Raw genomic sequence first — 17,408 nt, 5'->3', positions numbered from 1 at the left:
TTTGTTGCAGATCAGCTGGAGCATGGATAGTTTTGTTGACTCAGGGTCCTGGGGCAGAGGAACATCTATCTGTTCGAGCAATCCCTTGAAGTTACCATATTTAACACAGCTCAAAAAACTGATTAAGTGGCTTAGAATTGGCACTTTATCTTCCATAAACACCACAGCAATGCTGTAAAGTTGCTGGTTAGATGCAACCACACACATTTACAAACACAAGTACATGCATTTATAAGCACTATGGTATATATTAGATATAACAGGTATAGGTATAATAGATCTGCAAAGCAAATCATTGACTTGTCCCTAAATAAGCAGCATCCCAATCAATACAGGCAATAATTATATAGCAATAATACTTCTCTGCTGCTTTAAAGCCTCATCTGATATGGTGAAGAAGGCTTTAAGTAACAATGAAAGAAAATAGCTTGCTGGCTTCCCTTTTGCACAGAGGCATAGTTAATTAACCAACCACTAACTTACTTCCCAATGTCCAGCAAAGGGGCTGGATTAACAGGGTCTCTCCTGTATTAGGTTGGAAGCTACTGGTAAAACGAGTGTTGCTTAAAGTCTCTGTTAAAAGAGGTAATCCCAGAGAAGCAGATTACTGTAAACAGGAAGATCGCACATGCAAAAGATGGGGGAAGGGTTGTTTGTACAAATCTGTTTCTGTTAAACAGCCCCATTAACAACACAAATCCTGTTTTAAATTACAATTAAACTCCAACGATCAGCTTTTTTTTCTGCACTGCTTTTTCTATCTGCTTCTGCATACAACAAAAAAATTGCAAAGGACAACATACAAGCTCAGAGCAAATAGTTACCAGCAGCATCAAACAATTCTCACATAGGTATTCTCCGTAATTTCTTTCCAATGGGAAAAGCAGGTGGAGAAAGAGCATGTCAGAGAACATTTTAAACTTCTCACCACTTTTCACATGTTTTGGAGTACTGGTCTTCAGAGCTGCATAATTTCCTTCTAAATCAGAGCCCAGCCAATGCCCCAAACCACTGACCTGGCAGCAGTGTGCGACTGCTGCTGAGAAAGACCTCTTCAACAACACCATCTTGCTGGCCCAACCCCAAGCTGACCCTCTGTCCTCGCAGACCATAATTCAGTAATTTTCCACTACAGGAAGGTCTCAGTTGTAAGCCGGGAACTAGAAAGCTCTGGCTTTCAGTGGTCGCCCATGGCACACACCAGCCTATTAACTGACTTCTATTATATTCTACCATCTATAAGGCATGTAGGATAAAGGGTTAAAATCCTAATTGCTCTGGTTATGAAGCTCTCCTGCTGATTTTGACCTATTTAAAAGCCAACCTACAAAGCACAAAAGACTTTCAATTACTGAGCTTACCAGAGAGAGCACTTGGAAAACAAGCCTGTGGACATCAATAATCCAAAAGATAAGAAATAAATGTATAGAAATGAACTACCGAGGACCAGAATCCCATAATCTGTTTCCTTTACCAAACTGGTGTGAAGGCAAAGAATTCTGAAAAGCATTTTTTGTTCAGCCTAAGCACCCGTCTAAACCCATGTCTCCACTGGTCTTACGCGAAACTGTACGTCTGCATGCTTCAAATAATTCCAGCACAATACCCATGTGTTTAGAGACAGTCCCCGAGATCAGAAAGTTGAATTCAATACTTAGCCACTCGCAAAGTCACAGGAGAGAGCTTGGACTGTAATGCAGTGAACTTTCTGCTCAGCGCTGCTATTCGAAATCCCAGCCCTGCTGTACTGGACCCTAATGTCGGCAACATCATCTGTAACACAGGTGCACTCTACCCGTGCTGCAGCATCAGGTTTCCCCGTGCAAGTGTTCATTTTGCAGGCACCACACCCCGCTTCGTTTTCCAACTGCCAATTAGCAGAACATCCTATTACTTGGTCAACAATTCTGCAAGTCTAACCAGTTTCATTATTAATATTTTTTTTTAAAACAGAAACTCAGGGTAACTTGCTTAGATGCAAGTTCTAGTCAGCTGCAATTAAACGTTGGCTTTTTCTGAGCATATTGCTTCAGCCTTCCATTGAGATTCTAGTCTTTCTTGCAAGGCCCTACCCAAAGCCTTATTGTTTGAATCCTGGATTTGCAAAGCCCTTCCCTGCCTACCTGCTCTCCCTACAGATCACAGCTTGTCTAACAGACACCTCATATGGTGCAGCCAAAGAGGCTGCTGAATTTCACAGGAGTAGCGTTCTCCTCACTCTACTGTAACTGTGGTCTCTGCTATTAACGTTTCAAATTCTTTTGTTTTGCTGGACCAGAGATGCTTAACCGATTCAGTTTCACTTCACTAAGTGATTTATAGGTGAATGCTATGTGGAGGAGTCCAGGGTTTACAGAAAAAGCATCAGCCATTAAGAAGTATGTTTTTATAAAGGGGTCAAGTGAGCTTGCAGGTGAGACAGAGCAGCCTAGCACCAAGGTTAAGGTTTGCGACAATAGGTTTAACACTGAGATCTTGTTCAGTTTTCACTGAAAAACAAACAACTGCATGAGGACTGAAAAAATTGGCTGAAAGAAATATGTTCACCAAAACAGGAGTGAGATGTCTCTCCGGAAACAAACCACTCCTCCCCTTTCCCCATACTCCAATATGCAGATAGAAACAGATACTCTGAATGAATACAAGCTCTGAGTGAGTCAAGCCTTAATAACGCATTGTGTAACACAGATTTTTATCCTTACATCTAAATCAGGATAAAAATCACCCACCTTTTTTGAAAAACAGCATTAAATTAGAATGAACGAATATGAAAAACACAACAAGATTTGCTTCTATTATTGATATGGTCTGTGCTATTTTCATACTGCAAAGAAACCAGGAGGGAGGAGTGAGAACTTACCGAAAGTAGAAAAAGCTGTCGTTTGAGCAGCGATACCGTTTCACCATGAACCCCAGAGCCATGGCTACCCGCTTCCCTGCAACCTGCTGGAGCCCATTCTGAGCAAGCACACAACGGATCCTGCGCTCGTCTATGACTATCTGATAATGCCATAAAATGACTTTTAGTAAAGCAGGAGGATTCCCACGTGGCAGTAAATCCCAACAGGGCAAAACCCTCCCAGCTGTCTGCAGAGCTTTATTGCAGTCGCTGAGACCATATGCAGCCAGTCTCAACCATCTTCATTCCCTCACCACAAACAAAACTGAGGAGAAAACTGTCGGTCCACTTGGAAATACTCTCAAATTCCTGGCCGCAAACTGAAAATATTAATTTGGTCTCTCATTTCAAATGTAATTTTCCTTAAGTCTTTTCTCATGCTTTTTTAATATGTTTTATATATTACTGACACTGAGAAAATGTTAGAGACAAATGTGTGGGTTGAAGAGCTCAAAGAATGCAGTGGGAAGCAGGCTAGAAAAGCTGTGAAAGATGATATGGTAATATGGTGCCAGATAGCCTTACGGCAAGAGCTGTTGATAACCTGGTGAGATGCCATACTGGCCACATGTCTGAAGAGCTTCATTCACATCTGGCACGGGTCACAACCGAGCAGAGTCTAAGTGTTCTCACATTAATGCCTTGTAAAGACAAAACACAAGTTTTCAAGTACAACAGACCACCCAGCAAATGACCTGAACCCGGAGTAATAGAAGTGATGCGAATTACGGACTGAGAGGTTGTGGATTTCTACAGGACATCTGGATGGTGACCCACAGTGGGCTCGTTTCTGGAGGACCACTGCAGCTCTCTCCTCTCCCCATCCACTAACCCAGTCACACTGAAACAAAGTTAAAAGCCAGAAAAAGTAGGTTGGCCAATTGCTTTCTGCTGAAACAGAAAATCTGATTACGAAAAAATCTGCAACTTATCTCCATCACTCCTTCCTACAGCATTCCTGAATCCTTTCTATTTTAAATCAACTCTGAACAAACCGCATCCATCCTCTGTCACCATCTGGCATGGCATGCAGTGTTACAGTATCCCAAATCTTGATGTGCACCAGGATAACTAATCTTCCTTACTCCGGAATTTTATAGGTATTTATCTATAAACATCTTGTGTTTCTTAACAGGACCCAAACACCTCAAAAGCATGAGAAAGCAACATGAGAGCAGCCTCTATTTCCTTCTAATCCTTGCAGGATTCTAATTTATAAAGCTATAAAATACTTTCTTTGAAGGCAGGGCTCTTGTATCTGTCAGAGCAAGAAAAGGTAGATGCTATCAGTCAGCCTGGCCCTGAAAACCTGTATAACACCATGACATCACCTAGCATCACCTGCTTAAAATGGGAAAGGGCTGACTCACCCGGGTAGGACAGGAAAGTTTTTACTGCAACAGATCGAGACTCATACAGAAAGCAGGGAGAGCAGAAGGTGAGAGAATGGCAATTCCCTCTCATGAATTAAGAGTCAGCTGCTATGTGTTATCTTCTTTCAGGCAGAAACAGTTGTTGCTGATTTGTCCCATTGGAAAAAATCCCGAACAACAGCATAATTCTAAATACAAATCAATCTTCTTAGCCTCCTCTTTCCTCCCAGTATACTAATCTGTTCCTCATCTTCAGTGCTTCATTCCCACACAGTTTCTGAGTTGTTTTTCCTGCTGTTCTACCCACCAATTGCATTTTTCAGGCACCCTTAGATACAGAGTGAAACATATGGGAGGCAAGGGAGAAATTATTGGCAAGTTTCACTTCACAGTGGAACTGAATTTCTTTTATGGTTTTATTTATAAAATACCATTAGAAAAGTAATAGCTCTAACCATAAACTTTCAAAGTTGGTATATTCAGTTGGTGCACTGTCTGATTAGACCACAAATGCAAAGAGAATTCCATTAAACCTTCAATCTTTCCAACAAAAGGTAAGTACAAGGTTGAGCAGTGCTGTTACGCTTTCCTTCCAAAAAGAACTTGTCAGCAATATGTGACCGTCACCTGCAGCATGAAGCTTCAAACAGAGCTTGAGGTGAGGCTTATGCTTTTGAACAGCAATACCCATTTGTGCAAAGATTTATCTCCAAATAACTTAATCTCAGCTTGCTTTCCACATAGCTTGGCTGCTCTCAAATGATCGCCCTTGCCTCCAAACTGTTGCCCTCTGTCCACTTCAGCACACGTACTTCGGAAAGGAGGAAGATCACACGGACTGGTATAAAAAATGCTTTGTTCCATTAGTAGCAAACGATCGTACCAAGTCACAAAAACCCCCAAACACTGTCCCATCTCCTGCCCTACAGATTCAAGATGCATTGCTATAAGGCTAGTGTAGAAGGCCAAAGTAGGAGGGTGACTGGATGGAAAGGAAGGAGCGACCACCGGCTTTTGTCCCTGTCTATCAGCCTGCACATCACTGGCTTTCTAGGGCTCTGTCCCCCAAACCTCTGCGTGGACTCTGCCACTGGAACTTCTCAGTTAATTTGCTCCTGAATCCTCCTTTTTAAATCCATGCCAAGGAGACTCAAGAGGACTGACAGAAGAGACCAGCTATGCCTAATGCCATCACTGCATGCAATGGATTTTATGCTTTGCAAGCCATCAGAGAAAATCCACATTTCATTCAAGTCTAGTTGACAATTTGTGCCCATACTGGAAGGGAGTAGAGGGGGGTCCGGTTTTAAAGAAAAGGCAGCTTCGCTGTGCATAATATGTCTTAAACCAAAGTTGTAGGATTAATTATAGCTAAATTTATTGGCTTTCCCAGAACGACAGCATTTCCCTTACACTGCAAAAGGAAGTATCATCAGTCCACATTCAGCATGAGTACCAAGTTAGGGAAAGAAACATATATTATTTACAGCAAAGAGCTTTTTGCATTACAAAACTTCAAGCAAAGCTGGTTACAAACAATGGTAAAAATAACAGGTGCTTTATCACATGGTGGCATTATTTAACATGCTTACGCTCACTGAGTTGCTTTTTATAGCCACGTTGCAACTCCCTGAAAACAGGGATTTATAACAAAACTTGACTCAAAACAGACTGGGTGGCCATTGCTATGACTATAGGAGCAACATCATCCACACCATTAGTCACATTCGGTAAGCAGCAGTCTTTTCTGTAACTCGTGAAGTTAACAAGACCTTTAACATCCGAAGCCTTGCTATCTCCATGATTTTATGGTGCTGCCTTTCAGATGGAGAAGATAGCACCACTGATTGAAGCAGCACAGCATGACAGATACAACTAATGAATTCAACTCAGCTAAAGGAGAAGGGAAAATGCACTAAACAATATAAAATCACAGAAGCCTGCCGTGGCCTTAAGTACAGGGCAACCTATTTTTCACTCAATCCAGTTCTCCTGCTGGGCTACGGTGGCATGTAACACAGAGTAATGTTTAATAAAAACAATCAAGAGACTTTACAAATAGTTAGGAAAAACCATGTGTGAGAGCTTTTGCTTGCCTCATGTACAATCCGTTCCCAGCCTGAATCACCAGCCAAAAACTAAAGAAGCAAGAATATACCAAATGGAGCACTAAGATGGTCAGAAGTCACCGAGTTTTCCAGTTTTCTGAAAAACAGACCGTCTGTTCATTGTAGTAACACTGCAGTAACTATACAATTGACTGACATTAGCAATGATTCTTAACGTGCCTGAACTGCACCACACATCTCTGGGCTTTGCAAGTGCTAGCTGAACTGATCTGCTTGCACCAACACAATTCCTCATATTGGCCACTGCACTGACTTGTGGATAAGGATTGCATGCATCAAGCTAAGTTTCTCTAAAGCTGATCAATCCAATGGTTTTGTATCATGAAATTTAAAGCCTGCAGCTTATTTGAAACTGATGCAGAAAAAGGTATTTGAGTCCATGTGTTTAACCCGACCTTTTTGTCAGCTGTTAAGAGCAGTAAAGTTTTCAGTCCTGTGTCAGCAGTACACTGTATACTAAACAACTTCTAACATACTAGAGTCAGCCCCCAAAAGCACCCATCTGCCGGTTTAACAATAAATCCCCTTCCTTGCTCTCATTCTGTGCATGCTACATGTAGATTTTGCGACGTGCTTCTGGATGAGGAGAGATTGTTTTGGGAGATGCATTGAACCTTACCTGTCATCAGCATTGCGGAGAGATGGGAGACGGAAACTTGTGTTCCTGTCCAACTTTGACTGACTCTTTGTCCTCTTGATAGACCCTTTCAGACGTTTACTGAAGAAGCCCTAAAATGAGAAGTTGCAGAAGTGAAACACGGAAACTAATGCCAGTAATAAATCAATCAATGCACTGTCACTGAGTCCAAACTCAGCAGTGATTCCCACTGACAACGATTACAGAACATGCTTTATTGGGATTCCTCTGAGCAGGAAGAAAGGCAGGGCTAGATTGTCAATGACAGTTCCAGTATGTGATAGCTTCAAATTGCCATAATTAGCACTACTCACATTACAGGTGCACTTCAATGAATTCCAACTATTATACAAGAGACCCCAAATCCCACAATTACCATTTAATAAGGAGTAGTCTTAGATATCAGTATTTGTTCCTACCTCCCCTTTACATGCCATGTTTTTAATTCTTGGTCAGATTAAGAGTACAAGATGTCCTTTATTATGAGCTTCTATTGCACCCACAGTTGCACCTGGGTTTTCCTTTTTAATTTAGATATAGCACGTTAAGTCTTAGAATAATTTGTAATTTCAATAGTCTCACTAGCCAGAATTGAAAATTTCAAGAGATTTCACATACTAGTGACTTCAGATACCAGTTCTGGTATTGCTTTGAAGCAAAGCTCAACCCCAAAATCTACCTATGATCTAAAAATACTAAATCTTCAGGTAATCTGTCCTCTGAACTACAATTGTTCACCAAACAATCACTGACTAAAGACACATTAGTTGGAGGGAGCCTCTGGGGATCATCTAGCCAGCCTCCTGCTCGATGTGGGTGTACTGCCAACACTAGGTCGGTCTAACTCTGACTTTGTCTAGCTAAGTCTTGAAAACCTCTGGTGATGGAGATTTTACCGCCTCTCTGGGCAACTCAGTCCAGTGCTGCACTACCCTTCCAGTGAGAAAAATTTTCCTTGTGTTCAAAAAAAACCTCCCAAGCAGCAATCTGCAGCTGCTGCCTCATTATAGCATCTGCCACTATGGGGAAAAGTTTGGCTCTATCATCTTTGTAATTCCCCTCTCCATTGCAGTAAGCTGCCTTACATCACTCCTTAGCCTTTTTTTTGCCAGGTAAACAAGTCCTCAACCTCTCCTCATAGCTCTCTCCTTGTTGATACCATCAAGAGCTACTGCTGTGTTATCAGTAGTGAAACATGAGTACATCTGACCACTGATACACAAAGGGGCATGTGCATCTCTATGTGTGGGGAAATCACAGAAATATTTCAACAACTGCGAGTTTGATTTTCTCTTATAGCCCTTTAAATTACTTTGAGCATAATATGCATTTAAAATAAACCATATTGTGTCAAAATATTTCCAGGGCTTGCAGACATACATGCATACACATTCTTTGGCATGATCAAAGCAAATACAGAGATTCTTAATCCAGTAGGATTAAACAACATTTCACTGGCCGAATCTGTTCTGCTCCTTCACAGAACAGCTGCGCAGAGCCACCGTACCCTGTGCACTTACCAAACACATGTGAGTGAAACCACGTTTGTTAAAAATATTATAGACTGGTTATAGGTTGGTAGAATTTGCTCAAAGTGAATGTTCTTTTGGTGTGGATTGAACCAGCACATATACAGCCTTACTTTAGTTATGGTCTAGTGACAGTGATAGTCAACTGGGGCCAGCCCTGTCTTCCATCATCCATGTTTTGCTTGGATAGAAGTCGAGTACAGCTAATTTTGAACACATTCGCAAGGCAAGCCTCCACAAGCTGCATTTGGTACAGGTGACAGATGTTGCCCACAGCTGCCTCCTGTAATACAGAAATCAGCAAACTGGAGACAAACAAGGTCTCCTGTTCTTTCCTATGCAGAACACCTACAAAGCAAGAGTGTTTTATTGGCTCCAGGTGACTCAGCTAGGCTGAAGTATGTGACTCGTTCATCTCTCAGACTCATAAGAATTAGGCCATCACAACCAGAGATGAGTTTATCTGTAATCTTTTAGTCTGAAAAATCTCACATCTCTTTGACCTCTTCAGGAAGAAAATGAGGTTTATCTACGATTGGACAGGGTGCTACATAATTTCATCTAGGCTCCCTTTCCCACAAAAGGTTGGACCAGGTGATCTTTTGAGGTCCCTTCCAACCTGGGCTGCTCTACAGTATTCAAAGGAAAGGGCTATCACCCTCTTCTCATCAGTGGATGCCAAGTTAACTGTTGGAAAAGAAGTTACTTCCAAACAGCAAAGCCCGCATTTGGTCAGGTTCAAGACATACACTGCAAACATCTCTAAACCAATTTTCCCGTCTCATACTTGCCTTTATCTTCCCATACTTTCAGCGCTCCTTTTGAAACAAAATGTATCCTCTTCCCTTTAAACAAGCACACCCTTCAACCCCCCTCTCTACCTTTCCTCATTCTGTTATTCTTGGTCCCTTCACATTCAGTTTGTCCCTCTTCCTCCACACAATTCACTCCTGTATCCTAACCCTTCTTGAAACCACACAATTCCCCTCTCCGTACACACTGGTGGGTGGGTTGTCTCTCCTCGCACTTGTTCTCACTCTTTGTCTTTCGATGAATAACCAAGTGAGTCCTGCTCAGTTGTCAAGTGTAAAAAAAATCCCACCAAATCCACAGTTCCTCAGGTCCACACCCATGACATCTTCAGCAAATACAGCCAGATGGCCTGTCTCTTCTCTTCCATTGAGATTTGGATGGTGATTTATTACTGAAAACCTGATGCAGGCTGTAGGATCTTTCCAGCACATGCAGATCATCCTCTCCCAAATACTTTTGTAGGAAACAACCTGCTCACACACACCAGAGCCTGACACATGCCTGTCCATGGGCAGCACAGAGAAACTGGGATGCCCTGTGGGATGGTGCTGCAGGGGACAAAGGAAGAGGGAATCTGTTTTCTGCATCTGAAGGCAGTGCTACATTTAAGACTGCCCTTCAATTTCTGAGGCTTGCCAGCCAGCAGGCTCCTCAAGGGTGAAAGCTGCTATATTCCCCTGAAATAGGAAATAAAGTGGAAAAGAAAGGGCCTGATATCTAGATACTGCACCACCACCACCACCCCACCCCCCCACCCCCATCTACATAGTGTGCTGGGGAAAAAGGTACTTTCAAAATGGAAGAAGTGTTTTTAGCTGTGTGTGCTACTCAAACTCTACCCATGTTCCTGCACTTTTCTTGGTCCTGGTATTAAAGAAGTGCCTTCGAAAAAACCCCATAATCAATAGATGCTCTTGGGCTTCTCTTGGGGCCATTGCTGGAATTCAAGTAGAGGATGTATAGCACTTTCAAAGGCACTTTCATATATTCTGACCTCTCAGCATAAAAAAGTAACAAACCCAACTACAGGGATTCAGATCTGGTGGACCCTGGCTTCATTCCAGTACCTCTCAGGCTACTCAAATTGCAAACACAAAATAACATGTTTTTCTCCCCTTAAGGGCAAATAAGACAAAGCTGACCCAATTCAGCAGGAGTCCAAAAGTATTTATTATTGAGTCATTCCAAATCCCACTCAGAGAGGGACCATGAATATTCATTTTTGTATGCATGCACAATTTTAAATTGGCATTGCTTTAACATTAGTGAAACATGTTCTTGGTTTAATTGATCATAATCTATTCACTAACAAAATAAATATGCTATTTGGGGTTGAATAAGCCTATCCAGAGTTGACTATACCAAAAAAAAAAAAAAAAAAAAAAAAATTAGGGGAAGAATATACTTAAGGATAAAAATTATTCAAACAAAGAGTGTACTTATTGGTCATCCTCAAAAGACTTGAAAACATTTGCAGTATTTGCTCTCTGTACCTTGCTGGCAGTTCACGCAGGGCCAGTGCTTACAGATGGACAACCTGGGAGCAGCATGAAAAATTTACACGTGCCAGAACTGAGCAGAGCTTTGCAACTTCCATTTGCCAAAGGAAATGTTTTTAAATACTGAATGTGATATAAAAAAGATGTAGTGATGAAAAATAAACTGCTATCTGCAACAATACCATCTAACTGAAAGTTCTTTTTCCTTTTCCTTCTACAGAGAAGAAATCATTGCCAATGCTAATAACTGTAGCTTGTACCATTAAAAAGACAAAACCACCCTTACTTCCTTTCTTATTGTCTAGGTATTTCTCTTAAAGACTTACTCCAACATAAAATACACTGCTGTTTGGTTCTTATACCTTATAATGAAGTGTCTGAGCTTTAGGAATCATCATGGAACTTTTTTAAAAATAGTGGGAATTTTACTGCTTAAACAAACACCCTCAGACAAAAACATGCAAACTTATTACCCAAACTGCCAGAAATTATAAGACTATGTTCTTAATTAAAAAAGTGCAAAACACTGGTAGGACAAATTAGCTAGGATGCAATTGCAAAAGATCAGTACTGTCAGTCCAGTGAGAGAATGACTGTAGAAGAATTACGCCTTAATCTCTCGAGACAGATTTGATGGTCCACACCTAATGGGACAAAGCTCAGTACAAATTCCCCTCAAAACCACATGTTTAGGGGAATGGGGCAGGGGGGTGTGAGCAAGCCAGGGGAAGAGAGCAAGCGCAAGCGAGCACAAGCACATACTCAATAGGGCATGTGGAATAGGTTCAGAGCAGGTTCATCATCTCAGCCAAAAGCATCAAACACTGGGCTAACAATTCCCAATTCCTAAAAATTATCTAAAAATCATTCAATCCCACTAAGAATTCTATTCATCTCATTTGGAAGTTAAGCATCTCATCTCTCTCACTCTGCCAAGAAGAAATCACCATAGGAGAAGTGATAAATTCAGCAGGCTTTTATAACTTCCCGCCGTAGCTGCACAGGGAAGGCACAGAAACTCTGACCCCAAGTATTTTAAACTCAGGGATGGTTGTTGGTCAGGGCAGCTTTGGCTTTAGGAAATGCTCACTCCGTGCCAAAGATGACAACTGTCTGTCTGTCCCTAATCTCAGCAGAGCAGCACATGAACTGCCCAACAAATTCAAAGGCAGCCCAAGTATGAACTACTCAGCTCATTAACTATTGCTCCCTATAGACGTCCTGATTCTTCACTTTGGAGAGAACAGCCCATGCATAATAAATAATGATTGTCTTTATTGTTTTGAAAGTGAAAGGTTAATTCAGTCATGAACTAATAAAACTATATATAACACGAATTACCCATCAATAGAATACAACAGTATTAGTGGAAGTTTCAAAGCCCCAAAACCACGGTAAAATGGGTGACAATAAAGGTTCATCTTATATGCAGTGCTGTGGTTTGCAGGACCGTTACCTACATTAGGTGTTTCTGGGGACAAACACATTGCCTTTTGGAGGCTTGCAATGCATCTTGAACATTTATAATTCTCGATGAGGAGCACTAATGCATTATTAATAACAGCAGGTGGGTAACTTCATTTACAGAGCGATGAGACTTGTTCCATCTGAGGGGAAGGATTGGATGGATACAAAGATAACACTCAAGTGACTATGGACGACAGCAGAACTGCTTCCCAACTACTGTGCGTTGTTAGCACATGAAGGATTTTATTTCTTAAGCTGCTCACAAGCAGCTATCAAGGAGAAAAAAAAAATCACAGCCAAGTGAAAATGCTCTCCTGTGCCAGTAACACTGTAAAGCTATGGGAAGCAAAGAAGCAGGGGAAGATAGCCACGTTGTAAAATGGAAAGATACAACTAGCAGGAAGTTCCAGGGTTTAGGAGCAAACATGGTGAAGTTTACTATCCCCTGTAGAACAACAGCAAAGCGCCAGTATAACTAGCAAGGAGATGGAGAAATTTGCTTATGAGCCCAGTAACACTCATTACTAAAATATTAGCAGTGACTACCTTTGAAAAGGCTCTCAGCTACTCACACAGTAGAAAAGCAGATGATAACAACTCTACATACATCTTGGTGGTAATATAAAGAACAAGACAGTGACTTCCAACAGTCAGATTCCACCATCCACTCATCCATAAAGCTTGGCACTGTGTCACTGAAGAGGTGGTTTGTGCACAGGCGGAGAACAATAAAAAGCATGTTTGAATGTATAAACAAAGGATAAAGCACAATAAAAGTAAAGTGGTATTATGTAAATCTGCCATAGCTTTCGCACTAATGCACCACTCTCTTCTGATCTTCTCATCTCAGCAAGAAAACTAGAACAAAACTAAACTCCAGAAGTATAAACTGATTAAAGGCAGACAAGAGGGGGATTTACAAATGATATGTTTTAAAGACTAACTATTTATTTTAGAAACAAAAGCAAGAAGGGATTATAGATGTATAAAACAAATAGAATGGAAATTAACTAAGCTCCTCATGCACGCTGTTACATAAGAAAACCAAGGGGCAATTTAACATGAGAGGCAGCACATTTAACTGATTGCCAGGAGACCTTTTCTAATGCTATCTATAAATCAACCCGTAGAATTCTCTACCATAAGATATTATACAGACAAATTTTTTCAGCAAGATTAAAAAAGGATTATGTGTTTATATAAGGAAGAATAACATATGTAGCTGCATTAGTCAGGTTTAAAAATAACAAGAGTGAGCAATTATCATGCTTGAGGACACAAGCTGATCAACAGCAAGGATCAGGAAGATATTTTTCCCCTGATGGGACAGCACTGCAGATTTGGCCAGATAACAATTTCAACTTTCCAATGAAAAATTGTCTACAGTCACAGGAGGGGTGCAGAATAGGATGAACAAGTTTAAGAACAATAATAATAAAACCAAGGAAATGGAGAGGATCCCACAAGAGGGATACATTCATAATACATCTATTAATAAAATGTATCATAAGATGGCATGTACTTTGCGTGATATGCAGTCAAAAGTACTAACAGAATCAAATTTCCAAGTCACTGGGAATCATACTAAAAAATTCATGAAGAAACAAGAGCTACCCAATAGCTGGGGACAGCTACATCAGCTTTTCAGATCCCAGTTCAGCAAGGTGTTTAGCATGGATGCAACTGGGAGCAGAGCCTGGCTGCCTTCATGGGAGCTGTCCACATCAGGCACTAGCACAAGAGCATCCTTAAAAGGCCCTATCCAGGAATTAAGGTCGGAAGTCTATCTAGAGAACAACAAAACAACAGTGATAAACAATAAATAAGAAACAGGTCACCCAAGTCTATCAGAGCGTTTAATGAAACAAGAGTTATCGGCTGCAGCCAGTGAAGTATGTGGAGAAGTGATGGCCTCCAGCCTACCTCACCACGATTCGAGAAGCTGCATTTTTGTCTTTCCCTCACGTCAGGAAGGAGGCAGTAATTTTTGTGACCCTGGCTCTTTAGGCCCCTGGCACACAGCCAGTAAGCAGCCCAACACTTCAGAATACCTTTTGATAATACAACATACATACTAATTAGAAAAATTAATGGAAATGAGCTTTGTCAAAGCTAGTAACACAAACCTGAGAACTGGCTGCAGGAATATCTAAAAAGAGTGGTTATGACAAGTGATGAGGTATCAAGGTAGAAGAAAGGGTCCAATGGGATGTGGTGGGGATAGTGGCATGACTGCTTCTGTTTAACATCTTTGTTAATGATCTGGAAGAAAAGTTAAACAGCACATTAATTACACTGAGCTATATTAAATTAGGAGGTGAAGCGAGGGCCAGGGAGGACAGAGAAGTAACACAAAGGGTTGTGAGCAATTAGAAACTGATAACACACATTCCTGTGAACTTTAGTACCAGAATTTGGAGAATCAATTGAAAGGAATTAAAAACAGAGGAGCAAGAAAAGTGATAAAAGGGCCAGAAAGACTGATTTGCAGAGGATGCACTAATTAAATTCTGCATGACTTGACTAAGCCATGGTTTGGAGGTAAAGAATAGAATGAGTTGGTGCACACTTAAACACTATTAAACGAAGGACGACTGGAATGTGACCAGTGTTTATAGCTATATGAATTCATAGTTCCCCTACGTTAATTGCAGGGGAATTAGATAAAGTCAAGTTTACACCAAACATGAGAAAAATGTTCCTGCTGTTCGAGGTCCACCAGACAGTGTCACAGACTGGATATATCCATCATCTGACTCAATGTTGAAGTTTGATGCAATGAACAAATCCACTTTGGCAGAAAGATATTGTGAAGGTTATAGAGCCTATGAACAGTATTACGCCAGAATAAAGATATGGATGAGAACTTGGTGAGCAACCTAGAGATAGCAAATCACCCATTTATGCCTTCCAGCAACATCTGCAGAATAATAGCCAGCATACCTAAGCCATCACATCACAGGCAAATGATAAAAAATGAAAGCAGATTCAAATGTGTTACGGTAAGAAAAGAGTGGAAAGTGGAAGGAAAAATGTTAATCTTACAACAGGGAGGACAGATTTGAGCACAGCCAGTTTTTCATGAAGGATGCCGCGATGCCTCACACTAAGGTAAATCAACAATTCCATCTCTGCATTGGCGCTGACGCAGAATTAAAAAGATGTACTTGTATGCCATCAGGTCACATGGCCAGAAAAGATCAGACTTGTTCTAACCTGGCAGCATGACGGTAGTGGAGCTGTGCTCTGGAGAAGCAACAATCTTGCTGACTGCATAAAAGATGAGGCTGGGCAGCCGTGAGATCTCATCAAGCTGTGACCTTCACTTAGGCTGGCTGCATTGTCTTCTGTTCCATTTAGCAGTACTCTTAAAGAGCAAAGAGGCAGACAGTATTTCTATAGATCCAATTATACTCTTGACTAGAAACAAACCAAGGCAGGCAATCTGTAAGTATCAGTCTTCCCATCACATGCGCACAGGGTTCCTATAAAAATAATTTTATTTAGTTCAAAGATTGTGTTCTGGCTTTCCTATCTCATTTGCACTTGTTTCTTCGCCTCTTTCTTGCCTTTTTTCCTAATAGCCAGAAGACATGGATGAATCATATATTATTTGTAATAACAACTCACTAACAACCCTACCCCAAAGAAGCAAAAATTAGAGAGCACAATGCGAGTCTGAAGAGTGGATTAGCAATTCCTCTCTACCCTGCCACTGCAGGAGGTTTGAAGATTTTGATAATCTCATATTTGCCCTGGTCCCTCAATTCCAATGCCAGAGCAATGAGAGAATATGGTCAGTTGCGGCAGTGCTGCTGGGGCTCAACAGTGCAACAGTAGGGAACGGGATGCACTGAGACTGAGACACTCTGCCAGGACATAGTGTGTGTGGGAAGGGAAAAGCTGGTTTCTCGCCCACCTATGCGTCACGATGCCTACTTCTAGCCAGTTCCGTATGCCTTCCTATTTGTTCAGTCAAATAATATTCATTATTAAAAATATGACTTTTCCTATATATGCGTATCTATAAACAGCACACATCTGTCTATATGTGAGAAGACACACGCTTCCTCATCTCAATTTTCCTACCTTTTGTGCCCTTCTGTTCTCTCTCAATATTCCTCCCAGATATGCTTGGAAATTGTCAAACGGCAATAACACAACAGAACATAAATGTAGACTAATGTTTTAACTGCAGACAAGAATATTTGGGGAAATGTGGAAGAAAAAGGAAGGACAGGCACCAAGAGCTCCTATCTCTATGTATGCCTTGTGCTGTGCAATGTCAGCATTAGCAGAATACACTTTATTCCCCTTGGTGGGAGATAAGCAGAACAAACATGTTGCACATGCTGGTCCATATAGTGGTTAGTCCCGAGAAAAAGTATGTTTGTAAGAACTGAAATTCTACTTTTCACACAATAGTAAATTTAAACATATGTCTTTTCCTCCAGTGCACATGCAGGAGGTACAATGGCTAATTTCCTGAACTTTACACGTCAGCCCCTGAAAATAAATCCTTCATTGACCACTGCCACTGAAAAGACTACTTAAAAAATGTCTCGTCAAGGAAATGTTCGCTTAAAGGCCATTATGCTGTTATGAATCAAAATTCCAGATGCTAAACAAATGCCAATTAGCAGTATTAAAAAAACAGATGCCCTGTTCTGAGTGAGTACCACTGCCTGGTGTTGGAAGGGAAAAAAAAACTGCACAGAACATGCTGGAAGCCACTGTCCTATTGAGAAGACAGCTTTTAAATAGCTTTTCTGAGAGGCAAACTTAAAAAGCTGCAAAAGCAACTTATTATGAAAGTCTCAGCATAATTTTCCATCAGTATGGAAGAAGGTTAAGCTGTCCCCTGCCTTAAGCTGCTTTATGTTAGAAATCCTAGCAGTGAGTAGAAGAGGTATGGCACAGAGTCAGGTCCATGGAAAGAATAACTGAGACAGCACTACACTGCAGCTACCTATAACCTTCCAACCTATACTGTAGGTGTCAATGTTTGGAAAAACAAAAACGCAAGTTCTCTTATTATTAATCTCCTTTATAGGTACAATAA

At 41.0% G+C, this 17,408-nt stretch overlaps 1 protein-coding gene across 12 annotated transcripts in view; it reads right to left on the bottom strand.

The window, feature by feature from the left end:
- Positions 1-17,408, bottom strand: part of RASAL2 (RAS protein activator like 2) — a 202,963-nt gene that overhangs the window by 46,368 nt on the left and 139,187 nt on the right. For 11 of the 12 annotated variants that reach the window (XM_069789664.1, XM_069789665.1, XM_069789666.1 and 8 more), the window contains one exon: positions 7,021-7,130. In XM_069789664.1, the coding sequence (XP_069645765.1) occupies positions 7,021-7,130 (110 nt within the window). Of the gene's footprint in view, positions 1-2,860; positions 2,993-7,020; positions 7,131-17,408 lie in introns of those variants that run through there. The other variant, XM_069789672.1, reaches the window with a different exon arrangement.

This window comes from Haliaeetus albicilla, chromosome 8 (assembly GCF_947461875.1).
Source record: "Haliaeetus albicilla chromosome 8, bHalAlb1.1, whole genome shotgun sequence".
In the NCBI taxonomy this organism is placed as follows: Eukaryota; Metazoa; Chordata; class Aves; order Accipitriformes; family Accipitridae; genus Haliaeetus; species Haliaeetus albicilla.
This window is presented reverse-complemented; position numbering and strand designations above follow the sequence as displayed.